At 40.2% G+C, this 16,253-nt stretch overlaps 2 protein-coding genes across 2 annotated transcripts in view; one reads left to right on the top strand and one right to left on the bottom strand.

The window, feature by feature from the left end:
* FBXL13 (F-box and leucine rich repeat protein 13) overlaps nucleotides 1-16,253 on the top strand; it is a 72,783-nt gene that overhangs the window by 11,387 nt on the left and 45,143 nt on the right. The window contains 3 exon segments of the mRNA XM_053406703.1: nucleotides 987-1,193; nucleotides 2,387-2,482; nucleotides 3,969-4,104. Of these exon segments, the coding sequence (XP_053262678.1) occupies nucleotides 987-1,193; nucleotides 2,387-2,482; nucleotides 3,969-4,104 (439 nt within the window).
* Nucleotides 10,719-15,683, bottom strand: LRRC17 (leucine rich repeat containing 17). Its single transcript, XM_053406711.1, has 3 exons — nucleotides 14,774-15,683; nucleotides 11,782-11,937; nucleotides 10,719-11,289 (listed from the first exon to the last, which is right to left on the bottom strand). The coding sequence occupies exons 1-3, from the start codon at nucleotides 15,528-15,530 to the stop codon at nucleotides 10,886-10,888; spliced, it is 1,317 nt and encodes a 438-aa protein (XP_053262686.1). The 5' UTR covers nucleotides 15,531-15,683; the 3' UTR covers nucleotides 10,719-10,885.

Below are 16,253 nucleotides of genomic sequence, written 5' to 3'. Positions count from 1 at the left end.
TCCGGGTTTTGGCAGGTCCATAACCCAAAAAAACGCAACCTGAAGCGTCTGTAACCCAAGGTATGACTGTTCTGGGAAAGCCATAGCTTTAACTATACGGACCTTTGTCGGCAAGGTGATGTCTCTGCTTTTTAAGACGCTGTCTAGGTTTGTCATTGCTTTTCTCCCAAGAAGCAGGCTTCTTTTAATTTCGTGACTTCTGTCACCATCTGCAGTGATCATGGAACCCAATAAAGTAAAATCTCTCACTGCCTCCATTTCTTCCCCTTCTATTTACTACATTTTTCCAGCTGCTCTGATCTGAGTGGGTATGCACAGTGGAAAGTGTGTAATTAAAAATGCAAGTGAGCAAATACTGATTCATTTCCATAGAAACTATGTGCCTCATGACTGCCCAGTAGTCCATAGATTAGGAGATTTACAGGTTCAGCACAGATGGGGCAGTTTACACAGAAAAAAAACTGGCCACCATCATATCTCATTCTGAAACCACTTTGTTTTGCTATAAGACCATGCAGCAGGGTTTCCTACAGGTTGCAGGGTGGAAGATTTAATTTGGCTTAAAAAGTTGGTTAATCCTAACCCTTCAAAGTTTCAAAGTTGTAAATAAAAATAGTTTGGGTTTGCTGTGCCCATGTGTTTTCATGTGAAGGCCTTTTTCCCAGTGCAAATTATATTAGCTGAGAGATATGACAACTAATGAGATCCAAGCTGTAGTGGAAGTGACAGCTTCAAAAAAGCAATTTTCCTCATGACCACGGTAGGGGAGGAAAGTTACATTTCCCTTTGAGGCCTGTTCTGTGCCCATTAATTATCACCTCCCTTAACTGATGAAATTTACATTTTAAAAAAATCGTGTTGGATGCAAAGACACATTTAAAGTCTCATGTAGTTTGAGAACTGATTTCTTACATTTGTCAAAACCAGACTGTAGTTTGAATAAAGAAAATGTTAACTTTGTTGTCCTTTTTGTGTACATTTGGCAGCAAATAGTAGAAGATTCTGAAGATTTTCTTAGTGTTGACTATCATGGTCAAAAACGTGAAAAACGTGAAAGACATGAAAAGCATGAAAAACAGGAGAAAGAAAAAAGTCACTCTTTAAGACATTCACATGAAGATTATATATCAGCACCACCTATAAAATCAGGCAGAGATCATATGGCAAAACTGCCAGAAAGAGCAGTGGCCCAGGTTAGTAAGCACAGTTTAATAGGTTTAATTCAAGCTTCTCTGAAGGCTCAGGTATGTCCACAAGTGAGAAGCCTGAAGGCAGCAAAAGGCACAAAATTGACTAGCAGATAATAGCTTCCCACTGCAGATATGGTAGGTTTGCCAGAACCTGGAAAAGTGCAGGGCAGGAGCTTTGATCAAGTTTTTGGAGCCATTTGAGTCCCAATTAGTGGAGCCTCAGACATAGTTCTTTTTATCTGTTATGGACACTCTCCAGTTAGAATGTTCTATCTGCATTATTAAGTTTCTAAACTGTACTAAGCTGCCACTTAGGGACGCGGGTGGCGCTGTGGGTAAAAGCCTCAGCGCCTAGGGCTTGCCGATCGAAAGGTCGGCAGTTCGAATCCCCGCGGCGGGGTGCGCTCCCATTGTTCGGTCCCAGCGCCTGCCAACCTAGGAGTTCGAAAGCACTCCCGGGTGCAAGTAGATAAATAGGGACCGCTTACTAGCGGGAAGGTAAACGGTGTTTCCGTGTGCGGTTCTGGCTCGCCAGAGCAGCGATGTCACGCTGGCCACGTGACCCGGAAGTGTCTGCGGACAGCGCTGGCCCCCGGCCTCTTGAGTGAGATGGGCGCACAACCCTAGAGTCTGTCAAGACTGGCCCGTACGGGCAGGGGTACCTTTACCTTTACCTTAAGCTGCCACTTATATATACTTTATCCCAAAGCAGCAGGGGCAGTGGTTGGGGTGGGGAGTGAAATGAACATATATATTTCCTACTGTTCATTGGGTTTCTCGATGGCAAGCATGCACCCTGCGCACTCCCACCATGTTGGAGAGGTGGAAGTGACCCCCTGCTTAAGTTGGGGGGGGGGGTCATTAAGACAGAGGAATCCCTTCAAGTGTTGATCTTGTCGAGAAAATGTGAGTTGGGGTGGTTGGGGGAGGGATATTCACTGTAAAATGACAAGAGGTGAATCATTCCGAGTAGTTACCCTAAATGTCATAGGATTAGATATCCTAGTCACACTTTAGAGTGAGGAGACATCTGAAAAAAGGAATACTCTGATATGGTGGGCATGGATTGCAGAGCACTATGCAGCAGCTATATTTTTTGAACCAGGAGAAATCTAAAAACTAAAGATCAACAATGGACAAGTTTTAAGCTTAAGTAATGCTTTGCATGTTACTGTGTTTTTGTGTTTTGAAATTAGGTCTTCCATTATTTAACTATAATCGATTTGGCAAGATGTGCTCAGGTTAACCGAAATTGGAAAGCAATGACACAAATGGGTTCAGTATGGAGTAATGTAAGTACAGATGCTTGGAACCAAGATTTAGTACCAATTTTTCAAAAAAAAAAAAAAAAAGAATTGAAGAGAAAACCCAATAAATAATGGTTCTCCTTGTCAAATTAGCCTTTTGTCCTTCAAATTAAAAGTGCTGTCAGAGAATAGTTATGTATCATATGATAATGATTGCTTTGGCTAGAATTGTTGCACAGACGTAATTTTCTTATAGCCTCTTATTTAAACATACACATTTTGGATAGAGATAAACTAATTTTGATTTGGCTATCTAATATTCCAATTCCAATTAATCAAAAATTGTATTTCCCATATGTTTGAGGGATTAATGTTAATTAAATTGATGGCAAAGTTTTAGAGTCTAAGGGCCCCCTTTGTTCTTGAAAAAGGGCTTCAATCCAACAGAGGCTGGAGATAGATTTTTATCCAATTCTCCCTTCCCCATGCAGCCTCCCATGCCTTTTCCAGGGCTGTTCAGACAGGAGTGTCAAGGAAAAGCATGGGGTCTGAGCCCAAAATCTTTTGTGCAGAACCCTAGATCTCAGTCAAGGGGTGGGGGCACCACTGCTGCTTTAGCAGGTGCTGAAGATTGCTGGGTGAGAATCATCATTCATTGGCTGTGCAGGAGGAATATGCTACCACTGTGCAAAAGCAAGCCTCAACATTACTGATTAGCTGCGGCAAGCCCAAGAAGGCAAAGAGCATTATGAATGGTACATTGTTGTAATAGTAGGAGTCATTAGTTGAATCTGGCCCACAACTAAATCAGTAGAAGACTGTAAAAATACCCAAAAGTGATTAGAAAAACAGGGAAAGACAGATGAATAATTTATGAATAATAAATATGGAAAATGTGAAAGATTCCTAACAATGAACATTTGAAGGGCTCTGCATACCCCCCCCCTTCCCTAGAATATCATCTTTCACAAGTTCGGGAGAATTTCTCTCTTCAAGCTTAAAACTAAGCTAAGCTGCTTCTTCAAGTGGCTGCTTAGCTGTGCTCAGTAGCTAGGCTGCCAAGCGCTTTGGAAATTGGGGCCAGAATGTTTCATGGAAATGACATCAAGTGCAGCTGACTTGGAGTAGTGACTCAGCTTTGTTTTAAATCAAGAAGAAATCAAATCTTGTGTCAATCTCATTGAAAGATTACACCCAACCCCCCCAAAAGTACTGTCCCAATGTGCCACAATATTGCGGGCTTAAAACTTTACCCCAGTACTAGGCATTTGTAGGCATATGAAGCACATAATTTCTGCCTCTGTATTGGGAAGATTCCTAGATTCAGCATAGATATTGTCCTGTACATCTCTACCCATATCCTGTTGTCACTGGACTTCAATGTATTTTCATTTGATTCTCCTGAACTACTCACCTTCCAGAAGTGAAACAATTGTTTGTATTTTTAGGATGACAGATTTAATGAACCTTAACATTTGTTATGTATAGAACTCTTCGTTGTTAATTATATTGGAATATATTTTCTGTTTAGATTAATTTTTCTGCAGTAAAAGAGAAGATTAAAGATAACATAGCCGGAAATATTTTGCTGAAGTGGCATACTAATGTGCTGAATTTGAATCTTCGTGGTTGTTCTACTCTTTATTGGTTTACTTTTAAAAATATTGGTAAGCATTTTATTAAATTTCTAATTTCTTTTAATTGTCTTGCTGTTTATGTGTCCATCTTTTTGAAATACAGTCATACCTCGGGTTGAATATGTTTCAGGTTGAGCATTTTTGGGTTGCGCTCCGCTGCGACCTGGAAGTAACGGAATGCGTTACTTCTGGGTTTCACCACTTGCGCATGCAAATGACACCACACACATGCGCGGAAGTGGTGAATCGCGACCCGCAGATGCGGGTAGTGTTTGCTTCAGGATGCAAACAGGGCTCTGGAACAAATCCCGTTCGCATCTAGAGGTACCACTGTATTCAGAAAAAGGTATAATAGGTTTACAATTAGGTAAATTCACATACTTTGAGGCCCCAAATGAAGTTCCCAGATGAGGGTTATCATTTTGTAACTAGCAAGGGGTAAGGAGAAGGAACCAAGCTACCTGTAGGCCAGCACTGCTGGAGACTTGTGAGACAACCACACTTTCAACTGCAGATGCTTCAGCCAGTCATCTCAGTGTTGGTTGGCCTGGAGAATAAGCAGCAAGGGCAGAGTGCAGATAGAGTAAATAATCCAAGTGAGGGCTCAGTAGTTGTTTTTCTTTCCACCTGACAATTTACCCAGTTTTGGGTTTTTGCTGTCCTTGTAGCAAATTCTTCTTTTTTATGATAAATTTTTATTAATTTTCCAATACAGTTGTACATTTTTATCCAAATTTTAACAAATTATCTCTTTTTGGACTTCCTTCAGCTTCCCTGGCAATCATCCGTATTTATCTCTTCAATACGCATTCCCTTCATTTGTCTTGCCATTTGTCTTCCCTCCCCCTTCTATTTCTTTTTGACAACACATCTCAACTTTTACAGTGCCTCTTGAAACCCCACTAGCGTTGTTTGTACATCACATACACTTTTCAGATGTTCTACAAACTTTCCCCAGTCTTCGATGAACTTTTGGTCTCGCACATATCTGATTTTCCCAGTTAATTTATCCAATTCCGCATAGTCTGTCAATTTCATTCTCCATTCTTCGGTATTTCCTCTTGTTTCCATTTCTGGGCCAGTAAAATTCTTGCTGCTGTAACTGCGTATTGAAAAAGTTTACAGTCCTTTCTTCTTATTTCCTTTCCTGTAATCCCTAAAAGAAAAGCTTCTGGTTTCTTTACAAAAGTATATTTTAACATCTTTTTCAATTCATTGTAAATCACTTCCCAGAAACTTTTCACTTTCTTACATTCCCACCACATATGATAAAACGATCCTTCTTTTTCTTTACATTTCCAACACTTATTACATATCCTGTACATTTTTTCTAATTTAACCAGTGTGATGTACCATCTATAAAACATTTTCATAACATTTTCTTTCAATGCTGTAGCAAATTCTTCTTATGCTCTGTGGTTGTTTGTGGGAGTTTATTTTTACATTTTCCGTTCTCATAACTAGATTGGACCTCAGACTGGAACCATAGTTAAGAGTAAGCAGAGGTGGATGCCAAGCAAAATTCCATGGGACTTTCTTAAGAAGCCCTGGGGATAAGGACTTACAGGCTAGTTCCTATGTTCACTAGATAGGTTGGCAGCGAACTGCACCTCCAAGTTATTTACTGCAGGCAGCTTAAGTCATATCCTCCAATTCCTCTGAGAATATAAGAAGTCTGCTATTAAACAGACCATCAGCAACATCTAAATAGCTAGCTAGGCTTGGTCTCTTAGGGCTGTGTAGCTCACTATGGAGGGCCAACATGGGAGAGCAGGGTTGTCCTCCCACTGGAGAAGGATGAAGATTGACCCTGCCTTCATGTTCCAGACATTGTAGTCAAGGTTGAGACAAGGTAGGAACAGGACACACAAGTCTGAAACAGGAAACACTTCCATAGATTCCATAGCTTTATCATTACATGAGCACACAAATGTGTTCTGGAGGTTCCCCCAAACTTCTGGAGCGAATTGGGGAGGCAGGGAGTTCAATTGCACACGTGAAAATCCTTGCACTGATACAAGTTAGCTGTATACTACTCATTGTTCTCACTTCCTCTTAAAGATTGTCCTGCACATGTTAATTTTTCCATCCTCTGTGCAATCAACTGAAAGTGGACCATAGTAATAATAATAATAATAATAATAATAATAATAATAATAATAATAATTTATTATTTATACCCCGCCCATCTGGCTGGGCCCCCCCAGCCACTCTGGGTGGCTTCCATAAAAACCAAAAATACAGTAAAATATCACACGTTAAAAACTTCCCTGAACAGGGCTGCCTTAAGATGTCTTCTGAATGTCAGGTAGTTGTTTATCTCTTTGACATCTGCTGGAAGGGCGTTCCACAGGGCGGGCGCCACTACCGAGAAGGCCCTCTGCCTGGTTCCCTGTAGCTTTGCTTCTCGCAATGAGGGAACCGCCAGAAGGCCCTCGGCGCTGGACCTCAGCGTCCGGGCAGAACGATGGGGGTGGAGACGCTCCTTCAGGTATACTGGACCGAGGCCGTTTAGGGCTTTAAAGGTCAGCACCAACACTTTGAATTGTGCTCGGAAACGTACTGGGAGCCAATGTAGGTCTTTCAAGACCGGTGTTATATGGTCTCGGCGGCCGCCCCCAGTCACCAGTCTAGCTGCTGCATTCTGGATTAGTTGTAGTTTCCGGGTCACCTTCAAAGGTAGCCCCACGTAGAGCGCATTGCAGTAGTCCAAGCGGGAGATAACCAGAGCATGCACCACTCTGGCGAGACAGTCCGCAGGTACCACTCATTGTATCTCTTGTTCAGTGGTTTTGATCTGCATGATGCTAATAGCAGGCTCATTACACAGCATAAAGCTGCTAGAAGCTTGTTTCACTAAAGTAAATTACCAGATTTTTTATTTATTAAAATTTGAAGACTGTGCTGCTGAGTGAACACACTCCATTCTACTCTGCCTTGAGCCCAAGTATTTTCTTTTTTTCTTGGTTTTTCTTGTTTCAAATCTTTGATCTGTCTTAGGTGTTCCATACCTACAGTCTTTCTTTTTGGTTCATTGGAAATTTTACAGTACATTTAAACTCTTTGGAGCTTTTGAGTTGAATCAGTCTTCCTTTCACATTATTGGTAAAATAATGAAGGTAATTCAAACTCTATGGCCTTTTTGTTATTGTTCTGGAAGACACACATTTTAAAATTAAGGTTCTATGATGATGAAATGTTAACCAAAACAATATAATATTACAAACATTACACATACTCCTGCATTTAAGACTATAATGCAGATGAATACAGTGCAATGTTTGTTTCATGTTTAATATATGCATATGATAAATTTTGTATCTGAAAAGTTTAAAAATACTTGGACATGTAATTCATTTTATCCTTTGTGTAGCTGAGAATTGTGCATCCTCCCCTTTCCCTTGATGATTAAGTTTTTATGCCAATAAACTGTATCAAGGCTCAATTGAGGTAGGTTTTTAAAAAATAATAATTTAGGAACAAAGCAAAACATTTCCCTATTTTAAGTTATTTTTCAGATTTAATATTGAGTCACGACCACCACTAGTCCTACTGCTACAATTCAGGTCTATATACCCTTTTTGATGTCCCCACTTTCTTGGGCGTATTGTAATTAATTAATTATTCACCCATGAATTGCCAGTTGAAGAAGGTTACTTCTAGAGCTACTTATCTTTTCAAAGCTATTTCTCATGCTAAATTCCAGTTTCTGAACTTTTCTTTGGCCAGTTAGGAAGAATAGTTATTTACCAATTTAGCCATGAATCTTTCTAGTAAATAAAAAAATGCACTGCTGCTTTAACACAATTGCACTGCCTGTTTTAGGTTCCCATTTCCTGTTCTAGCAATTCTGTGGGGCCATTCAGGATTCACTCATTTTTCTATTTCAGCAGTTTTAGACTTTATTAGCCACTGAAGTAACACTTTATTCCCCGGGAACTTGTTTGGCTTTTTGGGCTGCAGCTTCAAATGTCAACCATTAGATCCCTCCCATTTTTCTTTTACTCTGTAGTGTTGCAAACTCTCTTCCTGCAGCAACTGGCTTCAAGTTGCCTGTAAATCCAGCCCACCCCCAAGAACAACAGCTGTGTTATTCTGAGTCCAATATCTGCCTTGTCATCCTGTCCTGTCTTTCTATACTGTGAATAACTAAGACCGTTTGTGGGGGGATCATAACGGATATTTAAAGTGAGGAATTTTGTAAGTTTCAACTTTTAAAATTTAGCCAGACATCTGCATCTTACTTTGGACCCATAGGAAGGTATTTCCCTCTTAGTAGTCAGTTCTTCAATACTTGAGACCACTGTAGGAAATAATGCTGTGGCTGCAATCCTGTGCCACATATCTAGGAGTACAGTGGTACCTCAGGTTAAGTACTTAATTCATTCTGGAAGTCCGTTCTTAACCTGAAACTGTTCTTAACCTGAAGCACCACTTTAGCTAATAGGGCTTCCCACTGCTGTCGCGTGATTTCTGTTCTCATCCTGAAGCAAAGTTCTTAACCCGAGGTACTATTTCTGGGTTAGTGGCGTATACTCCACTGAACTCATGGGCACTTCTGAATACAGTGGTACCTCGGGTTACGTACGAGTTCAGGTTACATACGCTTCAGGTTACAGACTTCTGAACAGAAATCGTGCTCCAGTGGCACGGCAGCAGCAGGAGGCCCCATTAGCTAAAGTGGTGCTTCAGGTTAAGAACACTTTCAGGTTAAGAACAGACCTCCGGAGCGAATTAAGTACTTAACCCAAGGTACCACTGTATATGTGTATAGGATTACAGTGTAAAGGAATAAAAGTAAAAAAACAGGAGGCGTTCCTGGACAACTTTACAGAAAATTTAAAGGTAAGTTGCCAGTTTTCCGTCTATTTCATTTTAATTTGGAGCGGTAAGGGAGGGAGTGTAAGTGTTACACACACAACCCTAGCTAGCTATTCCCTCTTCCTGCCAGAGCTCCTTGTGCCCCACCCGAAGGTGTTCCTGAAGGACTGAGGATCCTTCAGAGCAATATTCCAGGGGCTATAGCTATAAAGATAAATCAGCCCCCGAGTATATTCCATGTAGGCTCTTTGGATTCCAGAAAGTGATTTTCAAGTCAAATAACACATGTGAACCTTTAGGGTTATTAGAGGAGTATTTTCAGTTTGTGAAGCTCTGCTGGAGTTTACAAGCAGCTTTTTTCAATTGAAAGCATTTCTGCAGCTATGATGAGGCTACAGATTAAAGCTGAAGTTGATCTTAATCCTATGCTTGATAGTTTCGTTGATGTAGGAAAGATAGTGGATTTTCCCTGAATCTGAATTTACATCATTGGTTTGTCAGTCACCAGTTTTGTACTGTGGGACAAATGTCATGACTGATCAGTACTGATGTACATTTTTCCTCTGCAGAGAACATAGAGTTTCAGTATTTTCCTTTTTTTTACAAGTCAATAATTTTATTTATTTATTACATTGATATCCCTCTTTTCTTCCAAGGACTGCAAGGTGGCGCACATGGTTCTCCCCCTTTCTATTTTAACCTCTCAACAACCCTATGATACAGATTAGTCTGGATTGCACCCTTCGGACACCCTACATCAAATAGGGTGGTATTGAGATTTTTTTTTGTCACAATCTTTCATTACCTTGGGGAAGCTCTGCCATTCCATGCCAAAACACGCCCTATGTTAGGAGCACATCAGCTGAAGATACTCCATTTGTGAGTGACTGTAGAACATCTGATTTATTTTCTTTTTATGTGATTGTTTATCCCCTTCTGAACCAAATCATTCTGAAAACTCGAAACCCAAAACTGAGTAGTATTATGTCTAAATAGAGTCAGATCTCATTCACCTGCTTTAACCCTTCTACTATCTCTCTTTGGCGATCACTCGTAACTGAGTAAGATTGTCTTCCATAAACACGGTTTTAACAATGAGTCTGTAAGTAACTATGGAGGCCAATTCTGGATCCACACGTCCTTCCACAGTGGGGACATGGGTTTCTGGGCGGGAATTGATCACAGAAAGGTTTTGCCAAGCGTGCCTTCCTCTTGGCATGTTTCTCCCTTTCGTCCTGAGTTTGAGTGTCTTCAAAGCCCATGACACCTTTGGTAAAGGCTGTTCTCCAATTGGAGCACTCGCAGGCAAGCGTATCCCAATTGTTGATGTTTATACTACATTTTTTTAGATTTGTCTTGAGACAGTCTTTAAACCTCTTTTGTTGACCACCAGCACTATGCTTTCCATTTTTAAGTTCAGAATGAGTAGTTGGGAAGGATCCAGTAATTACAAATTGGACTTTGGCTGCCTATCCCCTGACTCAGATGACTTTGTCCTTGTCCAGATCTAGGCACTTAGGAAGGATAAATTGGTGGCTGCCTTTTTGTGCCTCATTAGGAAGTTGGATGTGTGCGGCTTCTGTTACAGTTACAATATTCAACAGATTGCAGTAGATGACAGTAGTTCTGTGCACACTTAACTGGGAGTAGACTCCACTGAACATAGTCCAACTTACTTCTGGTTAAACATGGATTTCAAGTTTTAGGATGTTTAAGCCCAACTCTCTAAAGAGGTTTAGTTTATTACACTGCAATAAATCATATGCCTTTGCATTAAAAATTTGCAAATGGTTACCAATTAGGCAAAAACGACACAAAACAGATTAAAAAGAGTAAGTTTATAAGGAAACAGGTAATGTCATCATGTGATTAGTACCAAAAATATTTTAACAGATAATCCCTCATGAACATACACTGCATTTAACAAAAATATAAACTACCATTTTTTTCTTACAAAAATATTAAAGGATTGAATGTGGCAGTGATCAAATTAACCTATTACAGTGACAATTACTCCATGTTTCTTTCCTGTTTGAACTGGATATTCTTTGTGCTTTTCCCATTCTTCATCATCAGTATCCTGTTCAAATGTTTCTGGGTAAATAGGGAGTTTATCTTTGGGACACTCTTCATAATAGCTCCTGACATATTTCCCAACAAACCAGCCTTTGAATTCCTCAGGTTTTCTACATTCTAAACCATGGTAGTGAACACTGTAGTGGTGCTTCAACCAGTAGAAAAGATAATGAATGTTGTAGTCACATCTCCAAGGATTTTCTCTAAGCCACAGTATTTTCAAAAAGTACAAATCTTCTAATACTCCATATTCGAAATTTTGCAGGGAGTTGTTTGATAAATCCAATTCTTCCAGGTTCATGAGTCCGGCAAATGCAGCTGTTCAAAAAATGTAAACACTAGGATTACATATCTACTGCGTAGAAATAACAACAACCATAGAGATATGTGTTAGTACCATTAAACCTTGGCTGAGATTCACTTTGGTTGTGTTTTAAAGAAACAAGAGAGGCACAATGTTCTGAACATTATTGTGAGTCTTCTGTACCAGACCCGAAATAGAGATTAACAGTGTAATCCTATACAAACTTATCTAGGAGTAAGTTGTATTGAATTCAGTGGGCTTGCTTCTGAGAAGACATGCATAATATTGCACTGTAAAACAATCTGATTAATCAGTGACTGTTGTTGCTTTCCATAGGTGGAATTCTCTTAGATTTGATAGATATTCAACTTGTATTTCTTACTATTTCATAATTATTAAAAATGACATTTTGAGGAAATGAGCCATCTTTTGTATCATGAAAGCATTTATTAAAACTCACTATAGTTTGATATATTATGGTCTTTATCGTAATAAAGTTTACTCACCTGGGTCTATGTGAACTATTCCATTACTACTGAGGTTTAATACCTTCAGGTCATTCATGTCTTCAAATTCCTTGGGTCGTAGCTGGTTGATTTTATTGTTAGATAGATCAAGTTTAACTACATCTGGAGGGATGTTACCGGGAACTTTCTTTAATTCTTGAGAAGGAAAGAAGAAAGATATGTACATATATATTATGGAAAGCCATAGTCCCCACCACAACGTAGTTTTCCAACTACCCATAGACCAACATAGACTACTCATGTGCATTCTTAAGTCTTCTTTTGCTTTTAAGACTGCTTTTAAAAGTTATTGTCTTCTATTTATACCCCACCTTTCTTCCATTATGGAATCCCAGGTAGCATACATGCTGTTCCTACATGGTCTCTCATCCAACACTGACCAGACTCACACCTACTTAGCTTCAGTAAGGTGGTAGCCTCGTGTGCATATCCTATTCCCAAATACATTGCCCATTACTCCTTTAGTTTGTGTATCACCAACTTCAGAGAATCAGTGTACCCACTGAGAGTTTCAAACAAAGTAAACCAACTGAGGTGCTAAAGAAACCATCTTAAAAATCTACAAGTAGTACAGATTGTGCCAAAAAGTGTCATTTCCATGTTGTAGACAATGTAGAACATTGTTTTCTGGCTGCCTTATTGAATTACTTTTTATGAAGAATGTTGCTATTGATTCACCAATTCACATATTGTCTTTCTGTCAAAACAACATTGAGAAGTTTGTCTTCCTCTGCACTTTGTGGCTTGGGTCACTTTTTAAAACTCATCTGGTGCTATTTAGTTTGAAGATAGCTTGTGTGGTTGTCAGGTGTGGGGGTTGCAGTTTGACAGTTTGGTGGATGGATGGTCTTTTAAAGCAGGAGTTTGAATATGGGTAATATTTTGCTGCCTTCCAGATATTATTCCCTAATTTCTATTGTTTTTAAATTTGTCTAGGCAGGGAACCTAGGGGTGTACAAACATCCCTAAATCCAATCCAAAATTCATTCAAATTTTCATCCAGTATATTATGTTCTGCTGCCATTGCTTTATTTTGCACAATTTTTTCCCATTTAATAATCTCTAATGCCAATATATGAATATTTTAAACATTTTTATTTATCATTGTACATGATAGACATGCATGTCTCAGGTATCAGCAAATATTTGCAAATCAGTTACTTTTCCTGTGTGTTTCTTTTCAAAGTTAATGAATGTCTAGAAAGGCAGCGTGCAGAAACGAATATCTTGTGGCAATTTAAAGACTAAGTTAAGTAAGTGACTAATGGCCCATCATAAAGACACCTCTAGCTGCAATTCTAACCCTGTCTACTAAGAGGCAAGTCCCATTGAATTAAAAACGGGGGAAATGATCTCATGAGCCAAATGTTAATCCCATGAGCCAAACCTCTGGCCAGAGGTTCTCTACCCCCTGATTTAGGGAATGGGTGGTAGCCAAAAAATAGCAGTTGAATTCAGATGGTTCTTCCTACTTTGCTAAAGAGCTTTGGAATGTAACTGAGGAGTACAGATAACAGGTAACAAAAGAGATAACTTCTTTCCATTTGAAAATAGCAATAATGAACAATGCAGTTCACTGGTTTTTAAAATTCAAGTAGAAACAAATTAAGGCCTCAGTCCTAATTCCACTTACCTGGGAGCCCAATGAGGTTCATTTCTGAGTAGACATGGGTCAGTTACAAGACATGGGGCTTGAAAGATAAATTACTCTAAATTATTTTTATTCTAAATTAATTTTCTTGTAGTCATGGGTGGTAGGTAGATGCAGGCTTCTCTGTAAAGGTAAAGGGACCCCTGACCATTAGGTCCAGTCGTGGCTGACTCTGGGGTTGTGGCGCTCATCTTGCTTTATTGGCCGAGGGAGCCGGAGTACAGCTTCAGGGTCATGTGGCCAGCATGACTAAGCCGCTTCTGGCCAACCAGAGCAGCGCACGGAAACACCGTTTACCTTCCCGCCGGAGCGGTACCTATTTATCTACTTGCACTTTGACGTGCTTTTGAACTGCTAGGTTGGCAGGAGCAGGGACCGAGCAATGGGAGCTCACCCCGTCGCGGGGATTCGAACCGCCAACCTTCTGATCGGCAAGTCCTAGGCTCTGTGGTTTAACCTACAGCGCCACCCACGTCCCCATAGGCTTCTCTGTAGGGTGGCACAATTTGTTTGATTAAACCACTAATATTTTTATGCTGGGACGCGGGTGGCGCTGTAGGTAAAACCTCAGCTCCTAGGACTTGCCGATCAAACGGTCGGCGGTTCGAATCCCCGCGGCGGGATGCGCTCCCGTTGCTCGGTCCCAGCACCTGCCAACCTAGCAGTTCGAAAGCACCCCCGGGTGCAAGTAGATAAATAGGGACCGCTTACTAGCGGGAAGGTAAACGGCGTTTCCGTGTGTGGCTCTGCCTCGCCAGGGTAGCTTCGTCACGCTGGCCACGTGACCCGGAAGTGTCTGCGGACAGCGCTGGCTCCCGGCCTATAGAGTGAGATGAGCGCACAACCCTAGAGTCTGTCAAGACTGGCCCGTACGGGCAGGGGTACCTTTACCTTTACCTTTTATTTTTATGCTAAATGTATTATAGGGCTACATGCTCATCCTACTTCAAGGCTGCTTGCGTCTGACACACTTAAGGCACATATGCCCACTTTTGTTATTTTGTAATCAGGATGCTATAAGTTTTTATCATAAGTCTATTGATTATTATGGATAATAATAATAATGGATAATGGATAGGTGAAAAATTCCACTGCTTGGGCTAGATAACCACTAACTGTAATCTTCTGCATGTCTACTGACAAGTAATTCCTTGAATTCAATTTGGCTTACTCTCAGGTAACAGTCAGAAGGCTTACAGCCTAAAATATTTTTAAATATATATCCCATCTTTCCATTACCTTGGGTAAAGTTTCATAATGATAACTTTAATGGTCATTAATGAGCAGCTAAAAAGTAACATGTATTTGTCTTATACAAACCTTTTTTTCTGCAGTCCAGTGTCCGTACAGGAAACATGTAAATGTGGCAGAGAGAAGAGTCAAATTCGGGTCTGATGGGTTTAGGTTTTGGAATAGGAGGGTCTGGTCTTTCTCCTTCAGTGCACAGCTGCTCTGAGTTTACTTGCTTGAGCTTTTGACCTTTTAGTTTTGTTGGGTGTACACATTTAGCATAATTTCCCAAGTTCCTGTTTCTTGGAAGCTGCAGCATCGTTACAAGAGTTTCTACCTGACAGTTGCAGTCCCACGGATTATCATACAGGCGTAAATAAATTAAAAGAGGCATGTAAATAAACACCTCCTCAGACAGGATTTTCAACTTATTGTGCTGCAGTAAAAGTGTAGTGAGTTTATTTAAACCAAAAAAAGCTTCATCCTCAATTTTTGATATCTCATTCTGTTGCAAATCTAGACTTTTTAATTTTGTGAACTTGGAAAACATGTTGTTCTTCAGCTTGCGAATTCTGTTTCTTGCTAGGAGCATGTGTTTTAAATCTTCAGGCCAATCAGACAACACAAATGTCAGTTTCCTTTCTTGGCAATCTAAGTATTTGTCATGAAGATAGGTGTACACATCACATGGGGGGCCTGGGGTGTAGCGCTTGACAGTGCCGGATGCTCTTCTTAAGCCGTTTGACTTTCCATTATTTGCTTTGTTTCTTGAACTTCCATTTCTTGTCTTCCTAAAGTCAGCTGCTTTACAAAAGAAAAGTAGTATTATAATTGTAACCACTTGCATCCTGACATCCAGCTGGTCCCAATTATTTTGTACAACAGCTGGAACAGTCAGAGTATTCCTTTGAAATCTGAGTTTGGAAGCCTTTAACTAGCGTGGTTCTGAATCAAGGAGGCACAGCAAGGGTTTGAGGAATCGCCTGTTGGAAGAAAAGCAGAATATTAGTGAGATATTACCCTAGAATTAATAATAAAATATTATTATTATTATTTTATTATTATTATTTTATTTATACTCTGCCTATTTGGCTGGGTTTCCCAAGCCACTCTGGGTGGCTTACAGCATATATAAAAAAGTGTAAAACATCAGACATTAAAAATTTCCTGATACAGGGCTGCCTGCAGGTGTCTTCTAAAGGTCAGTTGTTTATTTCCTTGACATCTGATGGGAGGGCTTTCCACAGGGCAGGTGCCACTACTGAGAAGGCCCTCTGCCTGGTTCCCTGTAAGTTTGCTTCTTGCAGTGAGGGAACCGCCAGAAGGCCCTCGGAGCTGGACCTCAGTGTCCAGGACGAACAATGGGGATGGAGACGCTCCTTCGGGTATACTGGGCTGAGGCCATTTAGGGCTTTAAAGGTCAGCACCATCACTTTGAATTGTGCTCAGAATTGTACTGGGAGTCAATGTAGGTCTTTCACGACTGGTGTCCTAAATTATAATGAATTAAAGCTGACATCTCAATAGCTTTTCCATAATAATCAGCACATTGTGTATTGAAAATAATTTC

Source organism: Podarcis raffonei, chromosome 10 (genome assembly GCF_027172205.1).
Source record: "Podarcis raffonei isolate rPodRaf1 chromosome 10, rPodRaf1.pri, whole genome shotgun sequence".
NCBI classification, from domain to species: Eukaryota; Metazoa; Chordata; class Lepidosauria; order Squamata; family Lacertidae; genus Podarcis; species Podarcis raffonei.
This window is presented reverse-complemented; position numbering and strand designations above follow the sequence as displayed.